Genomic DNA, 26,151 nt, shown 5'->3' on the forward strand with positions numbered 1-26,151 from the left:
CTCAGTGTAACCCAATGTTTGCAATGGCAGAAGCGTTGCTACCCAGAGGGCAGTGGTCAAAAGTAATTGGGAAAAGAATTTGTTATTGTTATTGTTACTTAAATCCCCCCATAAACCAGCTTATATTTCACCTCTTTTCTATTTTTCCTTAGTTCTGTTGTAGAGTCATACGGACTTGAAACGTTAAATGTGTCCCTCTCCGCAGATGCTGCCAGACCTGCTGAGATTTTCCCGGTATTTTTATTTTTGTTTTGTTATTGTATTTACCTGTTGTGTAGAGTGATGGAAGGTGTGCGAGTTACCACAACATGACAACACCAGCAAGGATTAGATTGCATGCTGTATTTTTACATACATAAAAATATACACAGCCTATTAAAACTATTTGAAAGAGTTATTGCTGAGATTCTGTCCTCTGGCAGGCTTGTCTACATAGCCTGGGACCCATACATTTTGATACATGTTGGCTTATACTATTGTTTAATACTGTCAGAGTTCACCACTCCCCTGCCCACATCTTTTTCCTTGTAGAGGGATTAATTGATGTTAGTCCACTTTGGGAGCCCACACAACACCACCCACCCTGGTTCTTAAATGTTGCTGGCGGATGGGAGTGTTTGCTGGGGCTTGTGCTTTGGGCAGTGCCCAGGTAATAGGACTGATCCGAAGTTGGGGTACTCATCTGAGAGCAGGTGGGAGAGTAGGAGGGGTGGCACGAGGGTCGGGGGAGAAGAACACCCCTATGACACTGCCTTGCAAAGACCTTTCCCTTCATCTTGTACCTTCTCAAGGGCAATTAGGAATGGACAACAAATGCTGGCCTTGCCAGTGACACTCACATCCCATGAAAGTAGAAAAGAAAATCCAGTGACTGGGCTTAGCCCTTGAGCGGGCATTGGGCCTGTGTAAGGCTGGTACTGAGGCCGGCCATCACATCCAATAGGAGGCCTGATATCCTCCCTCCACCCCCAGCCAGCCCCCAGAGAGGTTAGCTTGCAGCTTGCTCTGGGATGTCCCCAGTGATCAGTACTATCCAGAGCTGCTTCCTTCACCACCCACCCCTTTCCCCTCATAACCCTTCAGGCTGCTGGTCACATCCATGAGCTGGTGTGGGCCGGGTATGTGTGGGGAGAAGGGGTATGGAGCAGAGAAGGGAGTCGGGCAGATCTCAGGTGGTGGGCGGGAGTGAAGGAGAGAGAGGTGAGCGGCAGTGAAGAGGGGAGAAGTGAGAGGGGTAGGTTGGTGGAGAATGGGTGGTGGAGAAGGAGGGAGGCTGGTGAGAAGGGTGGGCAGTTAGTGAAGTATGAGGGAGGGATGGTGAGAAATACAGACACACTCAATGGGAAGGCAGCTGATGAGAACTGATATAATGAATCACGCGGTAAACAACAGGATGTGATAGCGGAGAACTTGGCTTTCCACAGCTCTGACCCAGAACTCCAGGGGTATCCCACCATCAGACCAGTCCACGGAACAAGAATGACAGACAGGCTCCAGTCGCCAGGCCAAGGGACAGAAAGAAGGACATGATGGCTCCAGCTGTTTCTGCCTCTTTTGCAATCACTTTCCTGTCAGTGAATGGATCAAAACATGAGTCAGTCAATCAGCAATATGTCTCACACATAATCACAGGCCCCTCCACTATTCACAGAGGCCCAGCCCCTATTCACACACACACAGGGGAGATGATGGCACGTGGAATGGAGGCATATGAGGAGAAGGTGGGGTGGGTGGGATTGAGGGAAATGGGCATAAGGTGGGATTGGGGGATATGAGGCAAAGGTGAATAGGTGGGATAGAGGGATATGGGGAAAGGGGGATTAGGTGGGGCTGAAAAATGTGGGGAGAAGGTGGTGTGGGTGGGATTGAGGAATATGGGGAGCAGCTGGGAAAGCGGCATTGAGGCAAATGGGGAGAAAGGGAGGTAGGTGGTGTTGGGGGATGTGGGGAGAAGGTGGGTGGGATTGAGGGATATGGGGAGGAGGTGGGTGAGGTTGGGGGTTGGGGCTTGGGGTATTAGGGCACAGGACCTGATACCCAGGTGCAAACACTCATCTCAAACGCCACACCAGTCTCTGCCTGGCACACATCTATCTGTACAAAACTCTGAGATGCCCAGCCAATCTGTATCTAATCTGCCCCAGGCAGTCCAGCAGGCACCAGGCTGTGTAGTTCAGTCAACCCCTTCCCTCTGAGAAGAAGCAAAAGGACTCACTTAGGTCCGTAGCACATGCAGAGGCTGGCCAGATAGCCATTGGAGAAGGCAAAGATGGCCATGAAGACAATATACCAGGCATCATGGGTGAAGACTACAGGCAGTCGGCGAGGATGCACGTTACACAGCATGAAGAGAGGGATGAAGATTACCCGAGCAATCACGAAGGCTGGTAGGAATTTACTGTCATTCCGAGGCTAAGGAGGAGAGAGGAACAGCTTTAATCCCTTTATAGATCTCAACAAGTTCCAGTATTCCCAAATTGCTGGAGTCACAATTACAGCAAAGCCAGAGACCTTCAAAGTCCAAAGTCAAATACTGTGGATTGTCAGAGGGTCAGTACTGAGGGAGTGCTGCACTGTCAGAGGGTCAGTACTGAGGGAGTCCTGCACTGTCAGAGGGTCAGTACTGAGGGAGTGCTGCACTGTCAGAGGCTCAGTGCTGAGGGAGTGCTGCACTGTCAGAGGGTCAATACTGAGGGAGTGCTGCACTGTCAGAGGCTCAGTACTGAGGGAGCACTGCACTGTCAGAGGGTCAGTACAGAGGGAGTGCTGCGCTGTCAGAGGGTCAGTACTGAGGGTCAGTGAGAGAACAAGTCCAGCCAGACGGAGGAGAGTAGTGGTGGACGGGGATTGTTCGGGCCTCTGTTCGAGGAAGAAGCGGAGAGCCCTCAGACCATCCTGGTGGGGGATGGAGATGTAGAGGGATTGGATGTCCATGGTGAAGAGGAGGCAGTTGGGACCAGAGAACTGGAAATTGTTGATTTGATGTAGGGCGAGAGGAATCGCGCATGTAGGTGGGAAGTGACTGGACAAGCGGAGAGAGAATGGAGTCAAGATAGCAAGAAATGAGTTCTGTGGGGCAGGAACAGGCTGACACGATCGGTCTGTCGGAACAGTCCTGTTTGTGGATTTTGGATAGGAGGTAGAAGCGGGCCGTCCGAGGTTGGCAGACTATGTGGTTAGAAGCTGTGGAGGGAAGATCTCCAGAAGAGATGAGATCAGTAACAGTCCTGGAAACAATGGCTTGATGTTCAGTGGTGGGGTCGTGGTCCAGGGGGAGGTAGGAGGGAGTGTCTGCGAGTTGATGCTCAGCCTCTGCGAGGTAGAGGTCACTCTACTGAACAATTCTCTCTCTCAACAATTTCTCCTTAAATTCGTCTCATTTCCTCCAAATAAAAGGTGTGGCTATGGGTACCCGCATGGGCCCCAGCTATGCCTGTCTCTTTATGGGGTATGTGGAACATTCCTTGTTCCAGTCCTACTCAGGCCCCCTCCCACAACTCTTTCACCGGTACATCGATGCTGCTTCGTGCTCTCGTCTGGACCTGGAAAAATTTATTAATTTTGCCTTCAATTTCCACCCCTCCATCATTTTAACGTGGTCCATCTCTGACACTTTCCTTCCCTTCCTTGACCTCTCTGTCTCAACTTCTGGCAATAGACTGTCCACCGATATTCATTACAAGCCTACCGACTCCCACAGCTTCCTTGACTACAGCTCCTCACACCCGCTTCCTGTAAGGACTCCATCCCATTCTCTCAGTTCCTTCGCCTCCGTCGCATCTGTTCTGATGATGCCACTTTCCAAAACAGTTCCTTTGACATGTCTTCCTTCTTCCTTAACCAAGGTTTTCCACCCACGATGGTTGGCAGGGCCCTCAACCGTGTCCGGCCCATCTCCCACGCATCCGCCCTCACACCTTCCTCTCCCTCCCAGAACCATGATAGGGTCCCCCTTGTCCTCACTTATCACCCCACCAGCCTCCGCTTTCAAAGGATCATCCTCCGCCATTTCCGCCAACTCCAGCATGATGCCACCACCAAACACATCTTCCCTTCACCACCCCCCGGCAACATTCCATAGGGATCGTTCCCTCCGGGTCACCCTGGTCCACTCCTCCATCACCCCCTACACTTCAACCCCCTCCCATGGCACCTTCCCATGCAACCGCAGTAGGTGAACACCTGCTCCTTTACTTCCCCCCTCCTCAACGTCCAAGGGCCCAAACACTCCTTTCAAGTGAAGCAGCATTTCACTTGCACTTCCCTCAATTTAGTCTACTGCATTTTCTGCTCCCAATGCGGTTTCCTCTACATTGAAGAGATCAAACGCAGACTGGGTGACCGCTTTGCAGAACACCTTCGGTCTGTCCGCAAACATGACCCAGACTTCCCTGATGCTTGCCATTTCAACACTCCACCCTGCTCTCATGCCCACATGTCCGTCCTTGGCCTGCTGCATTGTTCCAGTGAAGCTCAACGCAAACTGGAGGAACAGCACCTCATCTTCCGACTAGGCACTTTACAGCCTTCCAGACTTGACATTGAGTTCAACAATTTCAGATCATGAACTCTCTCCTCCATCCCCACTCCCTTTCCAATCCCCCTTTTTCCAATAATTGAAAAATATATTTTTCTTTTCCCACCTATTTTTAAATTTATTTCGATCTATTGTTTTATCTCCACCTTTTAGCCCATTTTGATCCCTTTCCCTTACCCCACCCCCACTAGGGCCATCTGCCACTAGCTTGTCCTGCTTTCTACCCTTAATGTCCCCATTAGCACATTCCTTAGCTAATATCATCACCGTCAACACCCCTTTGTCCTTTTGTCTATGACATCTTTGTCAATCTCTTCTTTGCCTCCACCTATCACTGGCCCTCTATCCAGCTCTACCTGTCCCACCCTCCCTCAACCAGCTTATATTTCACCTCATTTCCATATTTCCTTAGTTCCGATGAAGAGTCATATGGACTGGAAACGTTAACTGTGTTCCTCTGCGCAGATGCTGTCAGACCTGCTGAGTTTTTCCAGCCAATTTTGTTTTTGATCCTAATACTGATCCCTGGGAAACCCCACTATATAGCTTCCTCCAGTCTGAAAAACCTGCACACTCTGTTTCCTGTCCCTCAGAAAACTCCATATATATATGCTGTCACTGCACCTTTTATTCCACGGGCTCTAACCTTGCTCACAAGCCTGTAATGTGGCACTTTATCAAATGCCTTTTGGAAGTCCATGTACACCAGATCACCACATGACCCTCATCAACCCTCTGCTACTTCATCAAAAAGCACAATCAGGTTGGTGCAACACAATTTGCTTTTAACAAATCTGTGCCAGCTTTTCTTAACCAGTATCCAAGTAACTGTTAACTTTGTCCCAGATTATTGTTTCTAACCTGACTGCCCTGCCGTTGCTGGTCTCCTCCTTACATCCTTTTTTGAATGAGGGTGTAACAAATGCAATTGTCCAGTCCTCTGGCACCAACCATGTACCTGAGGAAGATTATGGCCATTGTTTATACAATTTCCATCCTTACTTCCCTCAGTATCCTTTGATGAATCCCATCTTATCCTGGTGAGTTATAACTTTAAGTACAGTCAGTCTCTCTAATACTTCCTCTTTATCAATTTTTAGCCCAATCAGTTCTCAATGGCCTCCTCTTTCACTATGACTTTGGCAACATCTTCTTCCTTGGTAAAGGCAGGTGCAATTTATTCATTTAGTATCTCAGCTATGCCTCCTGCCTCCATGCATAAATCCCTTTTTGGTCCCGTCAGAGAGCTGCATTGTGATGGGGTCGCACCGAGAGAATGTTGCATCGTCAGGAGTGCTGCCTTTCCATCGAGACATTAAACCAAGGCCCCTGTGTTACCCTCTCTGGTGGATGTAAAAGATCCCTTTTGATGAAGAGAAAGGGATTTCTTCCCAATATTCCAATATTCATTATTGACCCAACGTCACGCAACAAATTATTTTGTCACTATCACATAGTTTGCGGGATCTTGCTGTGTGAAAGTTTATGCCTACAAAACAACGACTGCAGAGATAACATCTCTCTAGCTGTTTCTTTTTCTCTTTCCTCTCTCTGTCTCTGTCACTCTCTCTCTCTGTCATTTTCTCTCTGTCACTGTTTCTCTTGCTCTCTCTCTCTGGGTCTCTTTTTTCTCTCTTTGTCTCTTTCTAGCACTTTCTCTTTCTGTCTTCCTTTTTGGTCTCTCTGTTTCTCCGTCACTCTCTTTCTCTCAATCTCTCTCATTGTCTCTGTCTCTCATTCAGTCTCACAGTCTTGCTGTCTCTCTCTCTCGCTGTCTCTGCCTCTCTCTCTTTTACTGTCTCTCACTGTCTCTGTCTCTTGCCATCTCTCTCTCACTCTGTCTCTCTCTCATTCTCTCTTGCTGTCTCTTTCAGCTTCTCAATCTTTCTCTCATTGTCTCTCTCTCTCTCTCTCCCTGTTTCTCTCTCTCTCTATCACACACTTTCTCACTGTTTCTCATTATCTCACTCGCTGTCTCTCTCTCTCTCACCCCATCTCTCACACTCTCTCTTGCTATCTCTCTCGCTCTCTCTCTCTCACTATCTCTCTCGCTCTCTCTCTCACTTCATCCATCATACTTTCTCTCACTGTCTCTCTCTCTCTCGCTGTCTCTCTCTTGATGTCTCTCTCTCTTAATCTGTATCTTCTCAGTCCCTCTTGCTGTCTCTCTCAATCTCTGTCACTGACTGTCGCTGTTTCATTCTCTCACTGTTTCCTTCTTGCTGTCTCTATGCCAGTCTGTTTGCCAACTGGTGCCAGCTTATAGAAATATTTCCAGAAAAACAGTAATTAAAGGAAGTGATTATTTGGAAGAAATTGATTCCAGTTTCTGAGCCCAGACTTGCATCAATAGCGCTGTTATTCAACTTGCTATTTTGAACTGATCCCACAGAACACAAGCCAATCCCTTCCTTCCCACATCCCCTTGAGGGAACATTTAAACCATCAATTAAAATAGAACGTTCGTATGTCCCTGCGGTTGGTAAAGCCTCAATGTTCACTTGAAATTTTTAATTCCTTCTAGAATTCCTAAAGTCAGATGGAAGAGGAATGCGTCCTTACTGGCTGAGATCAACACGACTCTCATCACACCTCTTCCCATTTCATATCTCCGCCCCTCACCTCACCTCACCTTCCCTCTCCTCCCATATTTCCCCACCCCTCACCTTCCCTCTCCTCCCTTAATCTTCCCTCCCCTCAACCAGCCTTCCCTCTCCTCCCTCCCCTCGGATTCCCTCTTCTACCATCCCCTCACCTCATCTCCCCTTCCTTAACCTCCATTACCCTTCCCTCTCATATAAGCATAGAATGGATACAGCACAGAAGGAGGCTATTCAGCCCGTCATGTCCATGCTGGCTCTCTGCAAGAGCAATTCACCTAGTCCCCCCTCCCCATCCTTTATGCCATAGCCCTGCAGATTTTTTCTTTTCACTCACTTCCACTCCCTTCTCCTCTATTCCCCTTACCCTCACCTCTTCCCCTCATCCCGCCCCCCCTCACCCCCTTAAATTATTCGATAAGGTGCCATACAAACAGCTAACACACAAGATCAGCTCTCACGGGGCAGAATTTTGCCCTTTGTTGGGGGGGGGCTTGGTGGGGGTGGTTGGGAAGCCGACAGCTGCCCGCGACTGGGGTTGGACCGCGATTTCACGCTGGTGAGCCAGTTAAGGCATGTCCAGCGTGAAACATGTGCTGCAGCGCTCAGCACTGCCTGTGCAGGGTGGGGGGAGGTGGGGGAAGGGCGAACATGAAGTTTGCGCCATTGAAAATCTCCCTAAGGCACAGAGCTGCCTCAATGAGATGAACAGGTCTCAAAAAAAAAATAAAGCTTTTAAAAATGTTATAAAAAATGTCCCCTCATGTGACCCTGTCACATGGGCAGGGATATGTTATGAACGAGATGTAAAATTTTAATTTTATCTGCTGTTGGAAACCTCTGTGGATCTCCTCTGAACCACCTCCAATACATTTACATCCTTCCTTAAATAAAGAGACCAAAACTGCACACAGTATTCGAGGTGCGGTCTCACCAATGCCCTGTGTAACTGAAGCATAACATCCTTACTTTTATGTTCAATTCCTCTCGTAATAAAGGATAACATTCCAATAGGCTTCTTAATGACTTGCTGTACCTGCGTACTAACCTTTTGTGACTCAGGGACTAGAACACCTAGATCCCTCTGTACCTCAGAATTATGCACCCGTTCTCCATTTCAGTAATACTCTGCCTTTTTGTTCTTCCTGTCAAAGTGAATAACTTCACATTTTCCCACATTAAACTCCATTTGCCAGATCTTTACCCACTCACTCAACCCATAGAATAGATTTACAATCCATATGAATGATTCAGACAAAGAGACAGAGAGTAATGTATGTAAGTTTGCTGATGATGCTAAACAAGGTGGGTATGGAAGCTGCGATGAGGTCACAAAGAGGTTGCAAAGAGATATAGGCGGGTTCAGTGATAGCAGATGTAATATAATGTGGGGAAGTGTGGGGTTATTCACTTTGGTTGTAAGGATAACAAAGCAAAATATCTTTAAAAAGATCTGAGACTTCTAAATGTTGATGTTCAGAAAGACTTTGGTGTGCTCAGACAAGGAACACGGAAAGTTAGCTTGCTGCACCTGCGTGCTATCAGGAAGGAAAATGGCTCCCCCTCACTCACCCTAACCTATCCCCGTCTGAACTTACTGTACTCTGTTTTCTCGGGTCCAACCTGCTAACAAGGATGGTGCTGTTGTTGTGTGGTGAAGCGACCTCTACTAATTAGAAGCCTAAAGTCAACTCTCTCACATTTCCTCCAACCACACCTTGGGCCATAACCCCACCTCTGAACATGAAGCCATTGTTTCTAGGACTGTCACTGACCTCATCCGCTCTGGAGATCTCCCCTTCATGGTCTCCAACCTCATGGTTCCCCAACCTTGAACAGCCCACTTCTACACCCTTCTCAAGATCTACAAACAGGACTAGCCTGGTCGACCTATAATTTCAGCCTGTTCCTGTGCCACTGAACTGGTTTCTTCCTATCTCAAGTTTGGTTTTCTTTTCACCAAGGATGTCCAATCTTTCACCAAGTGCTTCCTTTTCACCAAGGATGTCCAATCTCCCTACAATAGAGCCATAGAGTCATAGAGGTCTACAACACAGAAAAAGACCCTTCGGCGCATTGAGTCTGCACTGGTCACCAAGTGCCTAACTAGTCTAATCCCATTTTCCAGCACTAGGCCCATAGCCTTGTATGCCATGGCATCACAAGTGCACATCCAAATACTTCTTATTTGTTATGAGTTAACAAAGCTACCCCACCACCCTTTCCTTCCTTTTATTTTATTCGTTCATGGGATGTGGACATCATTGGCTAGGCCAGCATTTATTTCCCATCCCTAATTGCCCTTGTTCAGGGGGCATTTTTAAGAGCCAACTGGAGTCACGTGTAAGCCAGACCAGATAATGACAGCAGATTTCCTTCCCTAAAGGGAACTAGTGAACCATATGGGTTTTTAACAACAATCGGCAATGGTTTAATGGTCATCATCAGACTTTTAATTCCAGATTTTTATTGAATTCAAATTTTACCATCTGCCATGGTGGGATTTGAACCTAGGTCCCCAGAGCATGACCCTGGGTCACTAGAATGCCAGTCCAGCAACAATACCATCCCTAGTTGCCCTTGAGAAGGTGGTGGTGAGCTGCCTTCTTGAACCGCTGCAGTCCATGTGGTGTAGGTACACCCACAGTGCTGTTAGGAACAGAAGCATGGGCAAGTATGTTTTTCCCTCTTGTTGTTTCCCTCACCACCTGTCACAGACCCAGTCTAGCAGCTATGTCCTTTAGCACTCGGCCAGCTCAGTCAGTAGTGGTGCTACTGAGACACCCTTGGTGATGGACGTTGAAGTCCCCCACCCAGAGTACATTCTGCGCCTTTGCCACCCTCAGCGCTTCCTCCAAGTGGTGTTCAACATGGAGGAAGCACTGATTCATCAGCTGAGGGAGGGAGGTACGAGGTAATCAGCAGGAGGTTTCCTGCACGTGTTTGACCTGATGCCATGAGACTTCATGAGATCCAAAGTAAATGTTGAGGACTCCCAAGGCAACTCCCTCCTTATTGTATACCACTGTGCCACCACCTCTGCTGGGTCTGTCCTGCCAGTGGGACAGGACATACCCAGGGATGGTGATGGTGGAGTCTGGGACATTATCTGTAAGGTATGGTTCCGTGAGGATGACTATGTCAGGCTGTTACTTGACTAGTCTGTGAGACAGCTCTCCCAATGTTTGCACTAGCCTCCAGATGTTAGTAAGGAGGATTTTGCAGGGTCGACAGGTCTGGGATTGCCATTGTTGTTTCTGGTGCCTAGGTCAATGTCGGGTGGTCCATCCGGTTTCATTCCATTTTTGTGACTTTGCAGCAGTTTGTTACAACTGAGTGGCTTGCTAGGCCATTTCAGAGGGCATTTAAGAGTCTGTTGGTCTGTAGTCACCTGTAGGCCAGACCGGGTAAAGGTGGCAGATTTCCTTCCCTAAAGGGCATTAGTCATGGGTTTTCACAACAATCGACAATGGTTTCATCGTCATCTTTAAATTTTCAATTCCAGATTTTTATTGAATTCAAATTCCACCAACTGCCGTGGCGAGTTTCAAACCTGGGTCCCCAGAGCATTACCCTGGGTCTCTGGGTTACTAGTCCAGCGACAATACCACTACACTATCACCTCCCTCGAGATGCCCTTGAGAAGGTGGTGGTGAGCTGCCTTCTTGAACCGCTGCAGTCCATGTGGTGTAGGTACACCCATAGTGCTGTTAGGGAGGGAGTTCCAGGATTTTGACCCAGCGACAGTGAAGGAACGGCGATATATTTCCAAGTCAGGATGGTGAGTGACTTGGAGGGGAACTTCCAGGTGGTGGTGTTCCCATCTACCTGCTGCCCTTGTCCTTCTAGATGGGAGTGGTCGTGTGTTTGAAAGATGCTGTCTGAGGAGCCTTGGCCAGTGGTGGAGGGAGTGAATGTTTGTGGATGTGGTGCTAGTCAAGTGGGGTTGCTTTGTTCTGGATGATGTCAAGCTTCTTGAGTGTTGTGGGAGCTGCACTCATCCAGGCAAGTGGGAAGTATTCCATCACACTCCTGACTTGTGCCTTGTAGATGGTGGACAGGCTTTGGGGAGTCAGGAGATGAGTTACTCGTCGCAGGATTCCTAGCCTCTGATCTGCACTTGTAGCTGCAGTATTTATATGGCTAGTACAGTTGAGTTTCTGGTCAATGATAACCCCCAGGATGTCAATATTGGGGGATTCAGTGATGGTAATACCATTGAATGTCAAGGAGAGATGGTTGGATTCTCTATTGCTGGAATTGGTCATTGCCTGACACTTATGTGGCGTGAATGTTATTTGCCACTTGTCAGCCCAAGCCTGGATATTGTCCAGGTCTTGCTGCATTTGGACATGGACTGCTTCAGTGTCTGAGGAGTTGTGAATGGTGCTGAACATTGTGCAATGATCAGTGAACATCCCCACTTCTGTCCTTATGATGGAAGGAAAGTCAATGATGAAGCAGCTGAAGATGGTTGGGCCGAGGACACTACCCTGAGGAACTCCTGCAGTGATGTCCTGGAGCTGAGATGACTGACCTCCAAAAACCACAACCATCTTCCTTTGTGCTAGGTATGATCCAACCAGCGGAGAGTTTTCCCCCTGATTCCCATTGACTCCAGTTTTGCTGGGGTTCCTTGATGCCACACTCTGTCAAATGCAGCCTTGATACCAAGGACAGTCACTCTTGTTTCACCTTTGGAGTTCAACCTGTTTGTCCATGTTTGAGCCAAGGCTATAATGAGGTCAGGAGCTAAGTGGCCCTGACGGAACCCAAACTGGGCATCACTGAGCAGGTTATTGCTGAACAAGTGCTGCTGGATAGCACTGTTGATGACCTCTTCCATTACTTTACTGATGATCAAGAGTAGATGGGGATGTAATTGGCTGGGCTGGATTTGTCCTGCTTTTTGTGTACAGGACATACCTGGGCAATTTTCCACATAGCCAGGTAGATGCCAGTGTTGTAGCTGTACTGGAACAGCTTGGCTAGGGGCACAGCAAGTTCTGGAGCACAAGTCCTCAGTACTATTGCTGGAATATTGTCAGGGCCCATAGCCTTTGCAGTATCTAGTGCCTCCAGCCGTTTCTTGATATTACGTGGTGTGAATTGATTTGGCTAAAGACTGGCATCTGTGATGCTGGAGACCTCTGGAGGAGACTGAGATGGATCATCTACTTGGCACTTCTGGCTGAAGATTGTAGCGAATGTTTCAGCCTTTCCACCAGGAGCATCTAGGATTTCCCACATAGCGCAGGGCGTGCTAATCATGAGAATGAGCTCCCCAGACATATCTTAACTAAATAGAGTATGGACCCTTGCTTTTATTTTATCCTTACTTCTACTTGAGTATAGACTAGGTGCTAGGTCCTCTATATAGACTAGATCCTCTAGGTGTTGCTGACTGCCTGTCCCCGGGTCCTCCTCTCACACTCTCCTCTAGGTGCTGCTGACTGCCTGTCCCAGGGTCCTCCTCTCACCACTCTCCTCTAGGTGCTGCTGACTGCCTGTCCCAGGGTCCTCCTCTCACACTCTCCTCTAGGTGCTGCTGACTGCCTGTCCCAGGGTCCTCCTCTCACTCTCTCCTCTAGGTGCTGCTGACTGCCTGTCCCAGGGTCCTCCTCTCACTCTCTCCTCTAGATGCTGCTGACTGCCTGTCCCCGGGTCCTCCTCTCACTCTCTCCTCTAGGTGCTGCTGACTGCCTGTCCCAGGGTCCTCCTCTCACTCTCTCCTCTAGGTGCTGCTGACTGCCTGTCCCTGGGTCCTCCTCTCGCACTCTCCTCTAGGTGCTGCTGACTGCCTGTCCCAGGTCCTCCTCTCACACTCTCCTCTAGGTGCTGCTGACTGCCTGTCCCAGGGTCCTCCTCTCACACTCTCCTCTAGGTGCTGCTGACTGCCCATCCCAGGGTCCTCCTCTCACATTCTTCTCTAGTTTCCAGCTTTTCCTGTTTTTATTACAGACTAAGTTCATGTTGGCCTGTATTGAGGGATATTAGAGTACAAGAGTAAGGAGGTAATGTTACAATTGCACAGGACTTTGGTAAGATCACAGCCACGCTCCCTTTTGGTCTTGGACATACTGCCTTAGAAACAGTGCAGCAAAGGTTCACTAGATTGGTTCTTGCGATGAGAGGCTGAGTAAATTGGGCCTATGTGTACATTGTGTCTGCTCTCTGGAGAATGAAAGGTGATCTCATTGAAACATGGATGATTCTGAATGGGACTTGACAGGATAGACATTCAGATGTTGATTTACCTGACTGGGGAATCTAGAACATGGGAGCGCAGTCTCAGGAAAAGGGACCAATAATTTAGGAGTGAAAGAATGAGAAATTTCTTTATAGTACTTAAGAACACAAGAAACAGGAGCAGGAGTGGACCCATCGAGCCTGCTCCACCATTCAATACCATCATGGCTGATCTTAGGCTTCGACTCCACTTTCCTGCCTGCTCCCCATACCCCTTAATCCCCTGAGAGGGCAAAACTCTGTCTATCCCCAGCCTCAAATATATTCAACAATGAAGCATTTCATTCAAAGGGTTGTGTATCTTTGGAATTCTCTACCCCAGAGGGTTGTGGATGCTCCATCTTTGAACACATTTAAGGCTGGGATAGACAGATTTTTGGAATCAAGGGGAATGGGCTAATTGTAATCATTCCGCTTTAATATCCATGTCTTTTACTGCCTGGCCCTAAACTCTGTAATTTGCTTCCTAAACGTCTCTGCCTCTCTACCTCTCTCTCCTCACTGTGTGCAAATTGATCTCTGGTTGAAACTTGTGAACTTTGGCAGTGAACACTGGCCCAATCTCAGCTAGATTCCCACACAAAGGGTCAAGCGGGGCAGTTTACTGTTTGTTGCTCCCGGCAACAGTGGCAGCACCTTCAAAACCAACAAAAAATTCCTCCAATAGACACATTCAAAGCAGCAAAAGGCTCGGGGCTTTGTTTGTTGGGTAAGAGTTCTCCCACAGAGAATCCCACGGTTCCACAGTCTGCCGACATTGACAATCCAAACACTTCTTTACATGTATCACAGCATCAGGCACTGCCAAAGACCATGGCAACTATGCTTTTCCCACTAGGCCAAACATGGTCTTAATACTTTCCAGGCCTCAGATAAGCTGCAATAATCAATGCAAGAGAGAGAAAGAGAGGCAGGCAGAAAGGGACAGGGGGAAAGACAGAGAGAGAGAGAGAGAGAGATGGAGGGAGGGAGATAGAAAGAGTCATATATGGAGGGAGAGAAAAGAGAGAGGGATAGCATGAGACAGAGGCAGAAGATGAAGCAAACAGAGACAGAACGATACAGAGAGAGTGAGAGAAAGGAAAAGGAGTGGCCGGGAGGTAAGAATAAGAAAGACTAAGAAAAGTAGACAGACAAGGACATAAGAGAAGGACATAAACAGAGATGGACAGAGGAAGAGAAACAGAGAGACCGAAACAGATCGAAAGAATGCAGAAGCGTGCACTGAGATTAATCTTAGGCCCTCACTCAGTACCAGGTATGCAATAGTACCCTTCATCTCAGAACTTGACAGACTACAAAAAAGCAGAATTCATATTTGCACTGTTATCACAGAATCATACGATGATTACAGCCAGACATGCTAAGTGGTATCTATCTAGACTTCTTCCAGAGGTCCCCACCATAACAGATAGATGCCAGTCATCAGCCAATTCAATTCACTCCACATGATATCAAGAAACGGCTGAAGGCATTGGATACTGCAAAGGCTACGGACCCTGACAATATTCCGACAATGGTACTGAAGACTTGTGCTCCAGAACTTGCCATGGCCCTAGCCAAGCTTTTCCAGTACAGCTACAACACTGGCATCTACCCAGTTATGTGGAAAATTGTCCTGTACACAAAAAGCAGGACAAATTCAAACCGGCCAATTACCACCCCATCAGTCTACTCTCAATCAGTAAAGTAATGGAAGGGATCATCAACAGTGCTATCAAGCAGCACTTGCTTAGCAATAACCTGCTCACTGACGACCAGTTTGGTTCCACCAGGGCCACTCAGCTCCTGGCCTTATTACAGCTTTGGTTCAAACATGGACAAAAGAGCTGATCTCCAGAGGTGAAGTGATTGCGACTGCCCTTGATATCAAGGCAGCATTTGACCGAGTGTGACATCAGGAGCCCCAGCCAAACTGGAGTCAATGGGTATCAGGATGAAAACTCCGCTGGTTGAAGTCATACCTAGCACAAAGGAAGGTCTTTGTGGTTGTTTGAGGTCAGTCATCTCAGCTCCAGGACATCACTGCAGGAGTTCCTCAGGGTAGTGTCCTCAGCCCAACCATCTTCAGCTGCTTCATCAATGACCTTCCTTCAATCATAAGGTCAGAAGTGGGGATGTTCACCAATGGTTGCATGATGTTCTCTACCATTCGTGACTCCTCAGATAGTGAAGCAGTCCATGTCCAAATGCAGCAAGTCCTGGACAATATTCAGGCTTGCCTGACAAGTGGCAAGTAACATTCACGCCACATAAGTGCCAGGCAATGATCATCTCCAGCAAGAGAGAATCTAACCATCGCCCTTGACATTCAATGGCATTACCATCACTGAATCCCCCACTATCAACATCCTGGGGGTTACCATTGACCAGAAACTGAACTGTACTCGCCATATAAATACTGTGGCTACATGAGCAGGTCAGAGGTTAGGAATCCTGCAGTGAGTAACTCACCTCCTGACTCCCCAAAGCCCGTCCACCATCTACAAGGCACAAGTCAGGAGTGTGATGGAATACTCCCCACTTGCCTGGATGAGTACAGTTCCCACAACCCTGAAGAAGCTCAACACCATCCAGGACAAAGCAGCCCACTTGATTGGCACCACATCCACAAACATTCACTCCCTCCACCACCGACGCACAGTAACAGCAGTGTGTGTACCATCTACAAGATGCACTGCAGGAATTCACCAAGGCTCCTTCGACACCACCTTCCAAACCCACGACTGCTACTATCTAGAAGAACAAGGGCAGCAGATAGATGGGAACACCACCACCTGGAAGTTCCCCTCCAAGCTACTCACCATCCTGACTTGGAAATATATCACCATTCCTTCACTGTCGCTGGGTCAAAATCCTGGAACTCCCTCCCTAACAGCAGTGTGAGTGTACCTACACCACATGGACTGCAGCGGTTCAAGAAGGCAGCTCACCACCACCTTCTCAAGGACAATTAGGCAATAAATGTTGGTCTAGCTAGTGAAGCCCACATCCCGTGGATGAATTTAAAAAACAAACAAACTGAAAGGCAGTGCATTCCAGGTCCTAACCACTTGCTGAGTGAAAAAGATTTCTTACATGACACCATTGCTTCTTTTGCCAATGAACCTAAATATGTGCCCTTTGGTTCTTGATCCTCCTACCAGTTGGAACAGTTTCTACCTATCTACTCTGTCCAGACCCCTAATCATTTTAATCATAGCAAATCGCCTCTCAATCTCCTCTTCTCCAAGGGAAAAAGTCCCAGCTTCTCCAATCTATCTACGTAACTGAAGTTCCTCATCCCTGGAACCATTGTTGTGTATCTTTTCTGCACCCTCCCTGATGCCTTCACATCCTTCCTGAAGTGTGGCACCCAGAACTGGACACAAAACTTGGGTCAGGGCCGAACCAGTGTTTTATAAAGTTTATCATAACTTCCTTGCTTTTGAGTTCTATGCCACCATTTATAAAGCCCAGGATCCAGATGCTTTATCTGCTCTCTCAACCTGTCTGGGCATCTTCAATGATTTGTTCACCTATACATCCTGGTCCATCCAGATACACTACGACGTTCTGTCCAAATGTGGCGGGAGTCCCCAGTGGGGGAGAGGGGGGGCTTCTATGTTGGAGGCTGGAGTCTTCCCATTTTCCATTGGGATTTGGCATATTGTATGCAACAGTCCTGTGGAGCTGTAGATTGAGCTGGTTCACGGACTCCCAACGACGCCTGCAACTCCTTGAGGAGTTTGTGTTCCATGTTTCTGTTTGCGTATAGGCTGTGTGAGGTTGTAGCCCCTTTTGTTTATTATTGGAAGGGGCTGCTCTTCAAATTTTAGCTGCATTTCAGCCCCATGCTCCTGGTCTTTGGGCACCCGGTGCAGAGGAGGGGGGGGGGGGTAGTCTGTGCAGATCAGAAGATCCCCTCGTTGGCTTGCTCCTGGGCCTGACCAAGGTGGCCATTTGCAGGTCCAGGCAGTGGGCCATTGAGGGGGGTCATTAGACCTAGCTGTCTGCCCCTTTCCCACGCTTACGTCCACTCACGGGTGTCCTTGGAAGGGGAGCATGCGGTGTCCACTGGTAGGCTTGAGGTCCTTCACCATCAGTGAATGCTGCAGGGGCTGGAGTGCATTGTCTCCCACCAAAATGTTATTTTAATTTAATAAGTTTCCATTACAGTTCTGTTTTTGTTCCAGTGCCTTTTAAGAGGCTGGCCCTTAGTTTATGTGTTCATTTGGTTTTAGCTTATTCAAAAGAGTATGCACTCCCTTTATGATTGTACTCTTTATTTTACATTGTCCCTCCATGTTCTTCACACCAAAATTAATCATCTCCCTTTCCATTTTCTTTCAGCTTCTCCCATTTCACTTGGGGTCGTCACAAAGCCGATTGATTACCCTTCTCCATCTCCCCCTGTCAGTCACCCATTCCTCTTCCAATCCTGTTGTGTTTAAGTCTTTCACCACCACATCTTTGCATCTGGTCTTTAGCTTTCCTATTCTCCTTCTTCCTGGCAGTCCCACCACTCACCTCAGTACCTTCCTTCATTTTCTCTGCAATAGATGACCATATCACTTCGGTCTCTTAGCTCCTTTCTTTTATGCTCCCTCCCTCTTCACTGATTCCCTGATGTGCTGGTTCCTGATCTCGTCCTTTCTCATTACTCCACACGTCCATCTCAGTATCCATATCTCATTAGTATCCAGTTGCTGTTTCTTTCTTCTGGATATTACCCAAAGTTTCTGCCCTGTAGAACGAGGCCAGCCTTGCAATTGTCATGTAGATTCTCATCAGGTTCGGCCTTAAATTTCATCTACCACTTGTCTGCCCACTCCACCAACCTGTCTACTTCCTCCTGAAGTTCTACACAATCTTTATACAGTTCACAATGCTTCCGATCTCCATGTCGTCTGTAAATTTTGTAATTGTCCCCTGCACCCTAAGGTCTCCGTCATTAATATATATCAGGAAAAGACAGGATCCTAGTGCCAACCCCGAGGGGGACTCCACTACAAACCTTCCTCCAGTCTGAAACACAACTCTCTGTTTCCTGTCACTCAGCTAATTTTGCATTCATTTTGCAACTGTCTCCTTTATTCCATCGGCTGTAACTTTGTTCATAAGTCAAGGGTCAAGTCCTTGTACATCACATCAGCGACCCTTATCCTCATCAACCCTCTCTGTTACCTTATCGACAAACTCCAGCATTTACCCGTAACAAATCCATGCTGGCTTTCCTTAATCAACCTGGGTCTGCCCAAGTAACTATTGGAGAGGGTTTTCCCCTGGTCAGGCAGGCTGGGTGGGGACAGTCTGGATGCCGATTGCCCCTCGTGATCGGGGCCGGACCACGATTTCACATTGGCGGGCAAATTAAGGTACGCCCTGCATGAAACACAAGCGGCAGCGCTCAGCTCCGCCTGTGTGGACTGGGGAGGAGGGCCAGCATGAACTCTGTACATGCACATAAGTGTTTGAGGTTTCCTAAAAAAAAATGCAAAGGCCGCTTGGCCTTTTCACATTTTAAAAGAATTTCTCATGGCCTTAACCGGCCTTTTAATTGTCGGTGGGCGCACTGCCAACTCAGGCCTGCGCCCACCAACGGAAATATTAAGCGAGTGCACAATGACATTGGGACGCTCGTCCGCACGCTGAGCTCAAAATTCTCCCCATTGGATTTGTCTTGAATCATCATTTCTAAAAGCCTCCCCGCCCTGAAATTGAATTGACAGGCCTGTAGATGCTGGGCTTATCTTTACACTCCTTATTGAACAAGGGCGTAACATTTGCAATTCTCCAGTCCATCGGCACCAGCCCAAGTCTAAGAAGGATTGGAAAATTATGGCCAGTGCCTCCTCAATCTCCACTCTCCCTACCCACAGTGTCCTTGGGTGCATCTCATCCAATCCCAGTGCCTTATTAAATTGAACTACAGTGAACCTGTCCAATACTCCTCCTTATCAATTTTAAACCTATCAAGTGTCTGAATGACCTCTTCCTTCACCATGGCCTGGGCAACATCTATACCTTGGTAAAGAGAGATGCAAATTATTTGTTAATACCTCAGCTATGGCCCCTGCCTCTACATGTAAATCTCCTTTTTGGTCCCTAATTGGCCCCACTCTTCCTTGTACTGCCCTTTTACTATTTATATGCCCATAGAAAACTTTTGGATTCGCTTTTATATTAGCTGCCAGGCTCTTCTTGTACTCTTTTTGCTTCTCTTAATTGCTTTCTTTCCCTTCCCCCCTTAAAATTTCATATTGAGCCTGATTCTCAACGTATTATCCAACTGGCATCTGTCATAAACACCCTTTCTCTGCTTCATCTTACTCTCTCTCTGTTTGGTCCCCAGGATCTGGATTTGTCTTTGGGAATATACTTCAAATGTACCCAAACTATCTCTCCTTTAAAGGCAGCCTGTTCAGTTACAGCTTTGCCTGCGGATCTTTGCTTCCAATTTATCTGGGTCAGATTCATTCTCAACCCATTGAAGTTGACTATCCTCCAGTTAATTATTCTTGCTCTGGTTTGCTCCTTGTCCTTTTCCATAGCAAACCTAAACCTAATGATACAATGATCACTGTTCCCTAAATGTTCCCCTATTGACACTTGATCCACTTGTCCCAAATCATTCCCAAGAACCAGGTCCTTTCCATTTGAACCAGAAACATGCTGCTGTAGAGAAAATTATCCCGAATACTTTAGGAACCCTTGCCACACTCCCTTAAATCCCTTATGTAACCTACTCAATTTCAGAGCTTTCTCCCCTCACCATGCCCAGAGCAATTCAAGGTAACGAAGAAATTCAATTAAATTCACCCCCGTAATACAGAAAGGAATGATGCAGCCCTATTCTTTACATAGTTGGGTCCTCAAAGAAGTATTTCGTGATGAAATCTATGTGTATTTCAGGGCCTGCAATGTAGGAATGATGTATTGGTTGGAAATTTTAATAAAATTTTCATTCAATTTTACCCTTTCAATATTCTGTCCACCACTTTCCTCTTGCCTGTTGAATTTGTTTGTCTATTTTTGTTACCACATGATACTTACATGTTTTGAACCTGATTACTGAGCCCATAAATTATTTTTCTGATATAAACTAGACTGCAGTTGAACCTTCAGGCTACAACCGGGCTTCTTGAATAAAATAGCTTTATTATAATTATTAGGGACAGTGAGAAAAACAGAGATAGAGAGCAAGAAACAGAGAGAGAAAGAGACAAAGAGAGACAGACAGTTAGGGAGAAAGAGAATGAGAGAGACGGAGTCAGACAGACAGAGATTGAGAGAGATATAAACAAAGGAAGACAGAGGCAAAGAGAAGAGACAAATACAGTCAGGGATACGGACAGAGAAACATGGAGCGACAGAGACAAAGAGACAGAGACAGAGATTGAGGCAGAGTGAGATGGACAGTCAGTGACAGAGAGGGAAACAGTGAGAAACAGAGAGACAGTGAACATGGGACAGAGCAACACAGAGAGATGAAGATAGACAGACAAGCCAAGAGTGAGAGCTCTGCACTGTCAAAGGGTCAGTACTGAGGGAGTGCTACACTGTCAGAGGGTCAGTACTGAGGGAGTGCTGCACTGTCAGAGGGTCAGTACTGAGGGAATGCTGCACTGTCAGAGGGTCAGTACTGAGGGAGTGCTGCACTGTGGGAGGGTCAGTACTGAGGGAGTGCTGCACTGTCAGAGGGTCAATACTGAGGGAGTGCTGCACTGTCAGATGGTCAGTACTGAGGGAGTGCTGCACTGTCAAAGGGTCAGTACTGAGGGAGTGCTGCACTGTCAGAGGGTCAGTACTGAGGGAGTGCTGCACTGTCAGAGGGTCAGTACTGAGGGAGTGCTGCACTGTCAGAGGGTCATTACTGAGGGAGTGCTGCACAGTCAGAGGGTCAGTACTGAGGGAGTGCTGCACTGTCAGAGGGTCAGTCCTGAGGGAGTGCTGCACTGTCAGAGGGTCAGTACTGAGGGAGTGCTGCACTGTCAGTGGGGAGGTACTGAGGGAGTGCTGCTCTGTCATAGGGTCAGTACTGAGGGAGTGCTGCCCTGTCAGAGGGTCAGTACTGAGGGAGTGCTGCACTGTCAGTGGGGAGGTACTGAGGGAGTGCTGCTCTGTCATAGGGTCAGTACTGACGGAGTGCTGCACTGTCAGAGGGTCAGTACTGAGGGAGTGCTGCACTGCCAGAGGGTTGGAGATGTTAAACCAAGGATCTATTTTCCTTCTCTGTGGATGTAAAAGAGCAGGGGAATTTCCCTCAGTGTCCTGGCCAATATCTGTTACTCAACTAAGGTCACAAAAGCAGAGCATCTGCCATCATCAGCTACCTGTCGAAGCTTGCTGGGCACATTGCAGCTTACACAGGGGGACTGCCACTGCACTTCTAAAGTACTTAAGAGTCATCAGATCACATGGCACTAAAGGAGGCCATTCAGCTTTTTGGTTTGTTCTGGCCCTTTGAAAGAATTATCTCATTAATCCCATTTTCCTGCTCTTTTCCCATAGTCCTGCAAATTGTCCCCTTCAAGTGTTTTCCAATTCCCTTTTGAAAGGTCCTATTGAATCTACTGTCAGCATCCCTTCAGCCAGCACATTCCAGATCTGGATAATAATATTTGCTTATCTCCCTCTGTGGGGGAAGCATCATTTTATACTCCCTTCAGCATTCTGTCTCTGAACCAATTTTGTAACCATGCTGACCATGTCCATAGGATATGCAGCACAGAAACAGGCCATTCAGTCCAATCAGTCCATGCTCCTCTTCAGTCCACTTCAGGCTCCTCCCATTTTTCCTCACTGTAACCCTGTCTGGACCCTTCTCTCACATCTGTGTATCTAGTGTCCCTTCAAATCCATTGATACGATTCTCTCCAACACTCCCTGCGGCAGTGAGTTCCATATTCTCCCCATTCTTTCCATGAAGAAGTTTCTCCTGAATTCCCCATTGGATTCCTTAGTGACTATCTTATATTGCCTCGAGTTCTGCTCTTCCCACAGGAGGAGACATTCTCCTTGTACCCACTCGATCAAAACAATCAAGTCGGAGGGAGTACAGCTGCATTAAGTTTCAAGGGAGTAAGGCAAGGCTGGATGGCCTCTACTTTAATGCCAGGAGTATTACTGGCAAAACGGATGAGTTAAGGGTGAGGATTGACACGTGGAATTGTGATATAGGAGCCATCACAGAGATGTGGTTGAGGAAGGGCCAGGATTGGCAGCTCAACATTCCGGGATATAGAATCTTCAGGCGAGACAGGGAAGGGGGTAAAAGAGGAGGAGGCATTGGATTATCAGTTAAGGAGTCAGTTACTGCAGTAAGGAGAGATGATATCTTGGAGGGGTCATTGAATGAAGTTTTGTGGGTAGAGCCTAAGAATAAAAAAGGGGCAGCCACATTGTTAGGTGTTTATTGTAGACCCCTAGATAGTCCGCGGGAATTTGAGGAGCAAACATGTGCACAATTTGCGGAGGTGCGTAGAAAAAATAACAATAGGGTAATTATATTAGGTGATTTCAACTTTCCAAGCATTAATTGAGGTAGACATAGTGTTAAGGGCTTGGATGGAGTGGATTTCTTGAAATGTGTACAGGAGAACATTTTAGGTCAATATGTAGAAGGTCCAACAAGAAACAGCGCAGTGCTGGACCTAATTCTGGGGAATGAAGCTGGACAGGTGGCTGAGGTGGTGGTGGGGGAGAATTTTAGTGATAGCGACCACAACATGGTACAGTTTGAGCTTGTTATGGACAGAGAAGCAGACAAGTTGCAAAAAAATGTTTTGGATTGGGGGAGAGTGGATTTTAGTAAAATAAGGCAGGATCTGGCCATCGTAGACTGGGAACAGCTACATGTGGGGAAATCTACAGAAGAGCAGTGGGGGGTGCTCAAAAAGGAAATGGGGAGGGTACATGCTCCACATGTTCCCTCTAGGGAGATAAGATGGGGTAACAAGCCCAGAGAACCATGGATGACCAGAGATATTCAGGATACGATGAGAAGGAAAAGAGAGGCTTTTAGCAGGTACAAGGGAAACAAATCAGCAGAGGCATTAGTGGAGTACAGAAAGAGCAGGGTGGAGCTTAAGAAAGCAATTAGGAGAGCAAAGAGGGGATATGAGAAAGCTCTGGCTGGTAAAAGTAGGGAAAATCCCAAGATATTCTACAAGTATATCAATGGGAAGAGGATAACCAGGGAAAGAGTGGGGCCTATAAGGGACCAAGGGGGCAATCTATGGGTGGAGCCAGAGGACATTGGTATAGTGTTGAACGAATACTTCACATTCATCTTCACCCAAGAGAATGAGGATGAAGTTATTGAACTCGGGGAGAAAGACTGCGAGGTTCTGGAGCAAATTGATATAGGGAGTGACAAGTTATTGGAGGTGTTGGCAGGCTTAAAAGTGGACAAATCTCCAGGTCTGGATGATTTGTGTCCTAGACTGCTGAGGGAGGCAAGGGAGGAGATCGCAGGGGCTCTGACCCAAATTTTTAATTCCTCTCTGGCCACGGGGGAGGTGCCAGAGAACTGGAGAACAGCTAATGTGGTTCCGCTATTTAAGAAGGGTTGTAGAGATAAGCCAGGAAACCACAGGCCAGTGAGTCTCATGTCAGTGGTAGGGAAACTACTGAAGAAAATTCTGAAGGAGAGAATCTATCTCCACTTGGAGAGGCAAGGTTTGATCAGGGATAGTCAGCATGGCTTTGTCAGAGGGAGGTCATGCCTGACAAATGTGATTGAATTGTTTGAGGAGGTGACCAGGTGTGTAGATGAGGGTAGTGCAGTAGATGTAGTTTATATGGATTTCAGCAAAGCCTTGGACAAGTTCCCACATGGGAGACTTATAAAGAAGGCAAATGCACATGGGATACAGGGTAATTTGATAAGGTGGATTCAAAATTGGCTTAGTTGTAGGAGGCAGAGGGTGATGACAGAAGGGTGCTTTAGTGACTGGAAGCCAGTGTCCAGTGGCGTACCACAGGGATATGTGCTTGGTCCCCTATTATTTGTCATTTATATAAACAACATAGATGACTATGTGGGGGTAGGATTAGTAAGTTTGCGGATGACACAAAGATTGGCCGGGTGGTTAACAGTGAGGTTGAGTGTTTTGGGCTACAGGAAGATATAGACAGCATGGTCAAATGGGCAGAGAAGTGGCAGATGGAATTTAACCCTGAAAAGTGTGAGGTGATACACTTTGGAAGGAGTAATTTGACAAGGAAGTATTCGATGAACGGCATGACACTAGGAAGTTCTGAGTAACAAAGGGACCTTGGCGTGTGTGTCCATAGATCTCTGAAGACAGAGGGGCATGTTAGTGGGGTGGTGAAAAAGGCATATGGGACACTTGCCTTTATCAATTGAGGCATAGATTACAAAAGTAGGGAGGTCATGTTGGAGTTGTATAGAATCTTGGTGAGGCCACAGCTGGAGTACTGTGTGCAGTTCTGGTCGCCACATTATATGAAGGATGTGATTGCACTGGAGAGGATGCAGAGGAGATTCACCAGGATGTTGCCTGGGATGAAACATTTAAGTGATGAAGAGAGGTTGGATAGACTTGGGTTGTTTTCGTTGGAGCAGAGAAGACTGAGGGGTGACCTGATCGAGGTGTACAAGATTATGAGGGGCATGGACAGGGTGGATAGGGAGCAGCTGTCCTTAGTTTAAGGGTCAGTCACAAGGGGGCATAAGTTCAAGGTGAGGGGCAGGAGGTTTAGGGGGATGTGAGGAAAAACTTTTTTACCCAGAGGGTGGTGAGGGTCTGGAATGCACTGCCTGGGAGGGTGGTGGAGGCGGGTTGCCTCACATCCTTTAAAAAGTACCTGGATGAACACTTGGCACCTCATAACATTCAAGGCTATGGGCCAAGTGCTGGTAAATGGGATTAGGTAGGTAGGTCAGGTGTTTCTCAAGTGTCGGTGCAGACTTGATGGGCCGAAGGGCCTCTTCTGCACTGTGTGATTCTGTGAAAACCTTTCAGCATTTTAAAGACTTCGATGATGTCATCCATCAGTCACTTTTTTCCCAAGAGAGAAGACACCCAGCCTGTCGATAATTTCCCGATCCCAATACCTACATGTCACCGGAATCAGCCTTGTCCATCTTCTCTGCACCCCTTCTTGTGCCTCGATATCCTTTCTATAATATGGTGAGCAGAACCGCACACAGTGCTTAAAGTGTGGTTTAACCGAGGTTCGATACGGGTTTACCATAGCTTCCCTACTTTTTAATTCTATTTCTCCAGAAATAAATCTTTTGAGCCCTCAACATTTAAATCTAATGATTGTCTAGAATGACCTGTGAACTCCACCACCAACACCCACAACCCCAGCCCCCAGACATTCTTGCCCAGTTGTTTGAACATTTGTTTCTAAATAATGTTTGACCTGTTTGCAGTGACTGACAGTTATCAACCTCCCTTGTTGTCACTGCCCATTCGAAGCAGGCCTCATGATTCATGTGGTTGTGAGCCAGCAAGGTGTATCCCTCACTGAGGGACAGATCAGGGACTTGCCACTCCATTTTGTAAGCAAAGGCAGATTTGGTAAAATCAAAACCAGTCCTCGAACTCGTCACTTTATAGTTCATTGAATGACACCCAGGCAGTTAAACATGTTTGTTTTTAATTGACAAAAATTAAACTTTACACAACAATGTGGAACATTGCAAGAGATTTCCTCATTGCCACTGTACCATATTGTATAAACTCCCACTCAGTCCCATTCCCCTAGAACCTCTCCCTGAGCGATCTCTCCCTCAGTTCCCCGGACCCT

At 47.3% G+C, this 26,151-nt stretch overlaps 1 protein-coding gene across 1 annotated transcript in view; it reads right to left on the reverse strand.

The window, feature by feature from the left end:
- Positions 1 to 322: 322 nt before the first annotated feature.
- The window catches only part of LOC121278088 (equilibrative nucleoside transporter 1-like), a 330,852-nt gene continuing 305,023 nt past the window's right edge, over positions 323 to 26,151 (reverse strand). Inside the window, exons 10-11 of the mRNA XM_041188151.1 lie at positions 2,216 to 2,412; positions 323 to 1,568 (exon numbers count right to left, since the gene is read on the reverse strand). Coding sequence (XP_041044085.1) covers positions 1,457 to 1,568; positions 2,216 to 2,412 — 309 coding nt within the window. The 3' untranslated portion in view covers positions 323 to 1,456. The remainder of the gene's footprint in view (positions 1,569 to 2,215; positions 2,413 to 26,151) is intronic.

The sequence above is a fragment of the Carcharodon carcharias genome, chromosome 5 (genome assembly GCF_017639515.1).
Source record: "Carcharodon carcharias isolate sCarCar2 chromosome 5, sCarCar2.pri, whole genome shotgun sequence".
In the NCBI taxonomy this organism is placed as follows: Eukaryota; Metazoa; Chordata; class Chondrichthyes; order Lamniformes; family Lamnidae; genus Carcharodon; species Carcharodon carcharias.